At 26.3% G+C, this 10,840-nt stretch overlaps 1 protein-coding gene across 1 annotated transcript; it reads right to left on the reverse strand.

Moving 5' to 3' along the window:
- Positions 1-1,320: 1,320 nt before the first annotated feature.
- On the reverse strand, positions 1,321-2,924 carry LOC111624457 (hydroxymethylglutaryl-CoA lyase, mitochondrial-like). Its single transcript, XM_023367293.1, has 2 exons — positions 2,781-2,924; positions 1,321-2,103 (listed from the first exon to the last, which is right to left on the reverse strand). The coding sequence occupies exons 1-2, from the start codon at positions 2,904-2,906 to the stop codon at positions 2,002-2,004; spliced, it is 228 nt and encodes a 75-aa protein (XP_023223061.1). The 5' UTR covers positions 2,907-2,924; the 3' UTR covers positions 1,321-2,001.
- Positions 2,925-10,840: the final 7,916 nt, after the last annotated feature.

The raw sequence follows: 10,840 nt of genomic DNA on the forward strand, positions 1-10,840 counted from the left end.
AACAATCTATTATTATAGAGTCAAACCACTGACGGAACACAAAATAGCTGTTGTTCGGAGGTGGCCAGTACTGTATTTGGAGGTTATTTTGTATTCATTTCAGAAAGAAACGTTCTGAAAAAATGTCCGCCGTTTAAAGGTAAGTGTTATTAAAGGTTCGTGTGTAATAAATTGATAATGAATATTTCAAAATTCAATGGCTTTTCTTTATCGTTTTTTTATTGAGAACTATATTAAATAAAATAGGCTGCATATTGATTACAGTTTCTAAGAAATTTTATAATTAACTAAATTTAATGAATAAATTAGACAAATTCTATCCATCGTAAAAATAACTGATGAATCACTAAAGTAATTTATTATTGCATAAATTCAAAGTTAGAAAACATAAATTGAATTTTTGTTATTTATTTAAATATTTGTTCAAAATATTAAATAGAATAAACCGTTAGATAGATACATTATCAGATAACAGCACTTAACTAACGTACGTATTTTTATAACATATAATCTATAATAGCACTATAGTACAGTAGTTGGTCGTGGGTTCGCATCTCACTAACCGACTGGCCATGTGTATTCTTCGCTTGTCTAACACCTAAATAGTGAACAGTTTCCCATCGAAACTCCACCCACTCGGCAGATAATCCATGTGTTGCATTGAGACAATTCAATTTACAGTATAAATTACATACAAGACAATAAAAATTAATAATTCATTGAACGAATTTTATAAATTTTTATATTTAAAAAAATTAATAATTAAACCGAAAATATTCAACTTACATTTACAACTCAATTAATTTTAGTTTAGAATGAATATTTCACATTTCTGAAATGAAAATATTACACCAGTAACACGATGGTGATGGTGACCTATGTAATGCTAAATGTTAATTTATTCTTAAAACTATGCTTAAGTCTTTATCACATAATTCCTTTTGATTAATGGTTAAATATGAATTAGTCTCCATCTGACCGTAATCCGAGATAACCGCCATTGACTTCTCCTAAATTATCAACCATAACAACAAATGCTACAAACACAGGAAAACAATCGAAAATGTAATTCTCCACTTAGACGATAAGTAAAGCGTAATGTTGCATTACTGTCACTTCAAAAAAACATTTTTTTTTTAACATTTACTTTGATTATATCAATATCTTTAATACTGCACAATATATTATTCCCAACTCAGTTATCGATTATAAATTTATACGTATCTGTCTAACATTAGACTACATTGTTTCAAAATAAATAATTTGTATATTGCACATTTAAAACAAACGTGTTGGCTGTAAAAATAATTTATATTTAAGTTTTTTTTTTATGAAATGAATACTATTATAAAATTAACTCAGTATCATTAAATCTTTAGTCAGCTACAAGTACACTTATGCAAAATCATTGTAAACTATTACAGAAGCAAGTAATGCTTTAAATAATTTATATTTAATTTTTTTAAAGTGGAATAACAACTATGCAAAATTATGCAAAATCCATTGAATAATTTTGGACATAAATACATTTAAAGCATCATTGTATTAATATTTGAGTTTCAATATAACTTATTATTAGTTTTAAACAAAACAAAGCAGTTTTATTGTCATATTAAAGTAGTATTCTAAGGTTTATAATTATAGTAATTTCATGACAACTTGCAACCATTAAAACTCTTAGTAAAACAGTATTCTATAAATATACCAAATCAGTTTTCTTATCAAATATTAAGTTATTTTAACTATTTATAAACATTATATTTTCTCATTTTTTATAAGTATACAAATAGACAGACATTCATCAAATCAAGCATCTCATACTTTAAAATAGTAATAACTGTTTGTTATGATAACATTTTTCTTATTGAATAAATAAATAAATGAAATATATGAAAATATAAATAAAATACCTTTACAAAATACATGATACTCATTTTATCATATTCTAATCTTGTGAGTGTTGCATGAAATCTAATAGACTGTCAATAAACTGATATATTATTACAATTTGCTTAGTGCTGCAGCAACTTTGGATCTTGAAGTCTTTTTAAGAGCTTGACATATATATTCACCAGCGTCTAGTAATTTACTTAGATTTATACCCTGAAAATATTGTAAAAAAATCATTATCACCATTTGAAAATCACTGATCTACATTCAAATTTCAATTAAGATAATCATCATTCATGCACTGTCCACTTAAGGAAAGATGCTGTATCTACAAAAAAAATTTCAAGTTGAGGTGTCTTATGGGTTTCTAATAAAATATGTTTAAACATGAATTATAACATTTCTTCTTGGCAGATATGTAAAGTATTAGAAACCTCAGCTTGAAATTTAAAATTTTTGTAGATATGGCATTTTTCCATAGGAGAGCAGTGTAAATTCTTCAAGTTTTCATCAAAAGAAAAATAAATTACAAAAACACACATTAAAAAAAAAAACAGAACTTCAAATTTTTTTTTTATTAGATCATTATGTTATTAAATGTTTGAACTTGATAAATTTTAAGATTTGTTATTTTTTTTAATGTATTTTCTGTTAAATATTTTAGTGAAGCACTAGTAATACAACTTATAGGTATTTAGTAAATCTGTAGTGTAAAAGTTATATTGAGAATTTTAGTTTATTTTTTGATAAAATGGACTTATTTCTTAAAAGTTTAAAATATTAACAATAATTTAACATATTAAACTAAATGTAGAAATATTGCTACTAGAATAATATCTATTTTCAATAATTGAGAGTTTGAGTTTATTCTGATAAAAAACAAAACATACCGTTTTAATTCCCATTCCATGCAACATATACACCACATCTTCAGTGGCAACATTTCCGGATGCATTATGAGCATAAGGACATCCACCTAGACCAGCAACAGATGCATCCACTACACTTACTCCCATCTGAAATAAATTTTATTATTTTTATATATTGTATTTAAAATGTTAAATACAATATAAATGTCAACAGAAAATATTGACTGCAAAAAATATAAATGCAAATTACCTTACAGTATTTATAAATTTCCTGAGCTGTTATATTAAATATAAAGAATATACTATTATTAATCCAGAGAAATACAAAATACTGTATTTATTCTAATAAAAAAGTACATTGTTTATTAGAGGGAGACTATTATTTCCATTGTTTAGGAATTGGGTGCAATTATGACTAAATTATTAATGGAATAAATCTGGTAACTTTTTTCATATTATTATTATTTGAACAATAGTGCAGCATTCAACATACCCACACCTTATTTTAAAAATATGGTAAGAATACAATACTGAATAGAATGTGCAGTTAAATGTTGTCTATAATACAGAGAATTATTAATATTAAATCAAAAATTGTTGATTATTTTAAATATTGATTTTTTTACCTAAAATAAGGTCATCAAATGTATGATGACTTCTATAAAGTTCTGTTATTAAGTGTCATTATCTTTTTTTATTGGTAGTAAGATCAATTATGTTAATATATTATGATGAATGAAACAATATAAAAACATCAAATAAGATTAATGTGCATGAGTGATAAGAAAATCAAACTGACATTATTATGTAAATTAATATGATGGCATTAAATATTGTTCTAAAGTGAATTAATTATAAATGCACTAAAATTTTATTAAGTGTTGTATTTCTTTTATTTTATTAAGTATTGAATTTATGTATTGTTTTTATTGTTTATTCAAAGTGTAATTAAAACAAAAATTTTAATGTAATGCAAATCTTGGAATTTCTGTTGTTAATGAGATAGTAGGAATAACCCAAGTTACTTATCCTTTTTATTTAAGGGTGATGACTAGTAGCTGGGATTTTAAAATATGACCCAGATTTCAACTTTTTTACTTGAATGACATCAGCTGAATTTATTGTCTAAAGACATAACTTGAAAATTCCTAGAAACTTTTAAACAATGGTGTTCATTTACTAATACACGAAAATCTAACTATGAAATGAAAATATTTTAAATCTCTCTATTTTTGATCACTTTTATACTGAATATACACACACCACAGATTTTAACAGTGGAAAAAATTTCCTTTCATGACATTTTAAAAACTTAATGATAAAAAAAAATTAGCTATTTAAAATTTAAAATAAACATGATTCTAAAAAAGAAAAAGAAATTGAAAGTAACTAAAAAATTGTTTCTCATATAATCATAATTTGAGGGTTAACATCTAACTGAAAATAATAAAATAATTCTAGAATTAAACTTTCGTAATTGTCCCTCCTGAATTTCAGATATTCTTTAGTGCTTACTTACAAAACTGTCAAAGTATCATATCAGATTATTAAAATATATCTGATGCATTTTACATAATTCAACACTTCATAAAAATTTTTATAGAATATATTTGGAATTGCATACTTCTTATTCTATTATAATTTCAAGTTGAATGTAAAATATTTTTATATATTGAAATTTAATTACATAATTTTTGAAATGAAATAACAAGTTTAATAAAATCTATTACTTAAAATCAAATTTAATTTTTTTAACAATAAATTCTTTTGTTTAATGATTATTTTAATAAAGATACCTTTAATAATTATTAATTACATTACACATCAGTTTCAGCTTTTGTAATGCAAGATATTAAAAATACTATGATTTTAATATTAAATTTTTACTTACCAATTCGTATTAATATTAAAAACATTACACAGTAGAAATTTCATATTTGAAAAGTTAAAATTTTCTTATTTACAGATAAAAAAATTAGAGGAACAATTTAATGATTGCTATACTAGCATGGTCTGATGGTTATCTCAAAGATTCTTGTATGATTTTTGAGCTGCAATTTGAAAAAAATTATTGACCTCTAAATTTCCACTGTCATCCATCTGTCTGTCTTTCCTTAATCTTGAGAATGTATATGGAAACCTTAGGGTCAAAAGGACCATATTTACTCACACATAAGATGAGGTTTTTATTCATTTTTCACTGCTTCAAAAATGTAGGTTATCCTTTACATGTGAGTGAAGGATTATTTACATTTTTGCAATAACCTTTGTAAACCATGTATTTGCATTTGTTAATGGATGCTCACCCTCTGGTGTTTAAAAACAAAAATATTTTTTCTGGGTCGTTTGAATCATTCTTGTGTATTGTCAGGAGTAAAGATGAATAGCAATAGGAAAAGCAAAGCTTTTGAATTGAATTCCAATTTGAAATAAGTTTTAATCCATTCCCACATGAAAACAGATGATTATTTGGAAATCAGAATTCAGAGAAACTCATAAGTGTAATTGACGGAAAGTGAATTTGACTTTGACTGTTAAGAATTGGCAAAAAAAATTTCCAATCATCCAGCTTTACATGAACAAATTATGTTGTCGATTTTACAAGATTTTTCCTTGAAGTTTAAAATACTAGTAATTTTTGCAGAAAAATGTGTGCATTTACGTTCATTTGATATTTTATTTGTGATTAAACAAAGAAAATTAAAATTAGAACTGTATTAATAAATCTATTTCATTTTAATATTTAAAGTTGCACCTCATCCTATATGCAAGTAAATACAGTATATAAGAAATTCCAATGCAAACCGAGAGTCATGTTATTTCAATTCAAAAATTTTTCCTCTGAAAGGTGTTAAGAGTCATGCCAGTCATCTATCTATTGTTAAAGGAAAAGTATGATGTACAGGAGCAAGCCACTACTAATTTCAGGTAGAAAACATATATTTTAAATTAAATAAATTTTTAAAAAATTATTAAAAATTGCAGCCTGGCATTGTGACAATGTCATAATAAATACAGTAATACCCCGAACTTACGCGATAGGTGGAACCGAGCGGTAACCGCATAAGTCAAATTTGCGTAAGTCGGGGTATAATTTCGCATATAAATACATACAAATAATTTTTAATTGGGGCCGGAGACTAAAGAAAACAATAATTTAGAAAAAAATGTTTAANAATCTTGCGAATGGTTTACACTCGGGTATCGCCAAGGTTTTTGGCAAAATTTGATGTAATATCGCTGCTCACGTTGTTCAGTCATTTTCCAGCTTAGTGAAATCCGACGAGAGCGCACTACATGACCTCACTCATACGCCGATTGCCAACGACTGACGCTTTCTGCAGGCGGGAAAAAATTCAGGGCTGTGCATGACTGTCCCCTCCACAACTCCACCGAAGGAGGCCTCTCTCGCATCATTGGTTTACGCGGAAAAAAATAAGGTCCGATACTTTTTGAACAGACCTTGTATATTAATCAATCCTTTACGAACCGTTTTTATTATTTTTATTGCAGATTTTTTATTTATTGCATTTTCTTTTTTCAATTTTAAACGTCACTAGAAACTATCATCATTTTTCAATATTGTTCATTAGCGACGCTATTGTTTACTGTATTTACATATGTTGAATTTGCTACGGTATTCTTCATAATTTTGTTCATTAATACCATAAAACTATAAACAAACATACGGCTCACAAGTAGCTGAGTGGATAAAACCACGAACACTGGGCGTTGGTCGTGGGTTCGCGCATCGTCGCTGGGAGTTAATGGGTTTTCTTCACGTTTGTAACACGTTACTAAAAGCCACTTTCCCATAGGAAGTCTTTCCTGGTTCAAACAAAGCCACAATACTGGTTGTAGGTTCATGCCTAGCAAACGAGCTGGCAGTCGAGTTATCCAGGTTTTCTTCACCTAAATAGAAGCCTGAGAAGCATCCCTCCTTGGCAGATCACCCAGATGTTGCGTTGCCATCAAATGAATCATGCAAACACTAGCCATGTTCCTTGTTTTATTTTTTGTAATACAACTATAAATTCTATTTTTACTCTAAATAACTTATTTTTAAACCTGGCCCCACTAATTTCTACATCCGCGATCTGTCAATGTTTTCATACAGTATTTATCAACATATACTTTTATAAATATAATGTAAATTTTTAAACAACATACGATAATAGTTTTATTCGAATCAACATAAAACTTAATTCCTAACTAAATAATATCGCTCATAAATTTAAAAATAATTGCTAAGATTAAAAGATTGGTCTAGTAATTCAGAAAAATAATATGTATATGTATATCTTTTCATCAATATCTTTTTAATGTTAAGTCTGCATTTATAATTTTAATATTTATATTTAAATATATTTATTCGTAAATAAATAAAAACAGATTTAATTTTATTATTTACTATATTTTTTTTTATTTGAAAAAACTTTGTATTTATATTTACATTATTTCTTTACTTTGTTCTTTTAACGATAGACATTATTGAAGAATCTTCAAAAATAACAAAGTCAAACTAACTTCATGCAATTGAAAATCGATGAAAGATAACATTTTATTTTAGAAAATTCAAAATATAATTTTTGTTTCTAAAATAAGCAGCTTTGCATATTTTATTTTTCATTTATATATATATATATTTTATTGCTTATTTTCATTTAGTGCGTGATTCAATTTAACATCCAAACTGTTGTACTGCATATGTAATTTGTAACACGTATGTATATTTAATTTTATGTAGATCTAAATAAAAATATTATTTGTAAATAATTTATTAAGGTGACATTCAAAAACGAAATTTATCAATTTTTATGTTTTATAATGCATTTAGTATAATTTATACACATGCTAAACATACTAAAAATATATAATGAATATTTATTAAGAAATCTGAATAATTAACGTTATTTTAACTTTGTAAATAAAAAACAGATGTATTTATTATTTAAGAGAGAGTATTCCTTGTTTTAGACATTTTCATAGGAGGCAGTATCTTGGCTTCATAAGACATTATTACTTTTCTTAAACATGAATAAGTAATTTATATTTTAATTATAAATATATCCGAAAAAATTGAAAATATAAAGTTTATTTAATCATTCGGACTAGATAAATTAATCAAATATTGGAAAATATAATTCTGAAAATTTTGTAAAATCGATTAAATCAAGAGAATATTTCATTAGTTTAAATTAATTCGAGAAATGATTCGAAATTATGCGATATGTTTATTTATATTGTAATTAATTCGAAATGAAAATGTAATAAGTTGTTATAGTTATGTTTTTCTTTATTATATATAGGCCTATAAATATTATTTTTTAAATTATTGTCAAAATGAAATTACGTAGAAATTTAGTGCTTTTTCTACAAATTAAAAATGATACTTTTAGTTTATTCGTAGAGAAATTCAATCAAAATTTTAATGCGTCTACATTCATTTTTTAAAATTTATTTTAAAAGCATTCTGTTTGAATTTAGATGAATATCAGACTAAAAATATTTTTTAATAATATATCAAGTTATTAAGTGTAAGCAGCTCAAATTATTGCAAATTAATTATATAACGTTGAGCATTTAAAAAAGTTTTTTAAGTAGTAAATTATTTAGTTTTGCCCCTTTTTTTCTTTTTTGCCTGACCAGCTTTTCCTAACTTCCCAAACAATTGCCTAACTCTTGCAACTTGCTTCCGGTTTTATTGAATGTTAGATCTGATTCGCGAAGCCTGCAGCACAACATGTTCTCTGTCGCTATGACAGCAATCAGGTAGAGGTCAGGTGTCACGATCTACTTGTTATTTTTCGCTATTCCCTAAGCATTCCATTAATTTCCTTTAATAATATTTTACCTATACTTTAAAAGTATTAAAATAAGAAATTTTATCCTGTTCGGTTACAATTTTTTTCATCATACAAACTGACTCATTTATATTTAAAATAATACTTTACATTATGTATTCAGAGCCTAATTATGTTAAGATGAACAAGCTAGTGTCTCACGTTACTAGTTTATATATATAGGCCTATATATATATATCGTCCATTATTTAGTGAAAGAAAAAGGGCCTCTTATGTATTGTAACGCAGAGCTACGAGTCTAAATTTGGCTCTATGTGTATTATTATTGCAATTATAATATTAATTTGTGTTTTTTCCACTGGTATCATGAAGCTTTAGCTTTCAGAATAAAAAAGGAAAAGGCAAATTTATTATTAAAAATTATTAATGTTTTTTAAAGTAGGTATATCGTGATGTGAAGTTAATGTCCTTTATATTAGAAAGGAAATTTTTTGTGCAATTGTAAAAAGTAAAAGAAAAAAAATTTTATTTTGTACCATAGAAAATGTACAAAAATCGAAGAGAGAATAATATGGAATGCGATTATTGAATTCTTTTCTGCAACTCATATCGGATCTTAAGACTTTTTCGATCAAATGATAGTAGTAGAAAATATAAGACAATACATCAGTAATAATCCATCTGAAAACCAAGGAAAAAATCATTTTGAGTAAAGTATAAAGTAATACTAAACCTACTTAATAAAGTAATAAATTAACCTAGTAAATTTTGGATATAACTCGTAATTTTTGGAAAAGTATCCTCAGAAGTCAAAATGTTATTATTCCAGATTGTAGATTTTATAGATATTTTACATCCTTGATACAGTGGTGCCTCGTACTTCGAATTTGATTCGTTACAGGAAGCCATTCGAACTCTGAATCAAGTATTTCCGTTAGAAATAATGAAAAGTCAATTCCTTATTCGTTCGTTCATTCAACTTTCTCTTTTACTATGAATATCAAAAAGTATGCTTAAAAATAGATATTTATTAAACTAAAAATCACATTATATCATTCATAAAGACTTTTATAATGAAAAAATTGTTAAGAGTGGATTCATTTTTTATGACAGAAACAAATAATAAACTTCCGAGTAGATAAATAAAGGAAATCAATAGATGGATAATTCAAGCTTTCTGCGGCTTACAGAATCTGTGGCTAGAAACTACCAATAAGCTCATAAATTATAAGGAATTGTCCAGTTTTATTTTTCCTTTGTACATTTCCCTTATATTTTTGTTTCGTCATTGACAATAGATGCGTCCTACGGCGCCATCTATTGTCCATAATTGTCTGTTCTCGGTAGCTTCTGCTTCCTTTATTGTTGTTTCCTACTTCATAGGATGAGACATGATGACATTTAAAGAATATAAATCTTCGTTTATCATTACGTTTCATTATTTGTTTTATTTGTCCGTCGATCTCTTACTTATCGATTTGAAATATTTACACAGCTGAAGTGTTTATATACCCAATGGTAATTACAATAGTAATAATAATAAATGCTTGGCGTGGTAACAACAACGTTTTTTTCTCGGTTAAATATGAATTTTGGTGTTATTTTACCAAAATAAATTCCAATAACATCTGACAAATCACTAGGATTTTACTATGGTTATTTTCTTGATTCTTAATGGATTGTTTATGACTATGCCGAGGGGAAAAAGAAAACAACGATAAAAATATGGCGAAGTGCATTCTATGTCAACTGCTCTATGTTTAATCACGGATTTCTTAAGGGCAGATTAAATGGAAACGATTAATTTGCCTAATTATAAGTACAGATTTACGAAAATTGTTGTGGGTGGATTGACGATATAAGGCAAAGCAAAATATGGGTTATCTGTCAAGGGGGTGCATCCTAGCAGGATATCCTCGAAGAGGGTGCTTTCTATAGGATAATATATATAAAGAAAATCCGAAAAATTCTAGGCGACTAGCCCGTTGGTGAGGCCTGAACCCACGACCAACTAACTACCGATTTTTAGTGATCCACTCGATCATTGGTGGGCTCCATGGTTGTAGAGATATGATGACATGAATATTTTATAATTATTATTTTCTATTTTCACAAATGAAGAATAAAACAACTTTTTTAATGAAAATTAAAGATTGGATGGAATTAAATAAAGTTTAATAGTGTTCTATTTGATTAATTTTAATTTAATTGTTTAATTAAATTTGATGACTATTACAAAATGGAATAAAGAAATCGAAAAATAAACTTCTTAATAAA

This window comes from Centruroides sculpturatus, unplaced genomic scaffold (genome assembly GCF_000671375.1).
Source record: "Centruroides sculpturatus isolate CEXI.00-Female unplaced genomic scaffold, Cexi_2.0 scaffold373, whole genome shotgun sequence".
In the NCBI taxonomy this organism is placed as follows: domain Eukaryota; kingdom Metazoa; phylum Arthropoda; class Arachnida; order Scorpiones; family Buthidae; genus Centruroides; species Centruroides sculpturatus.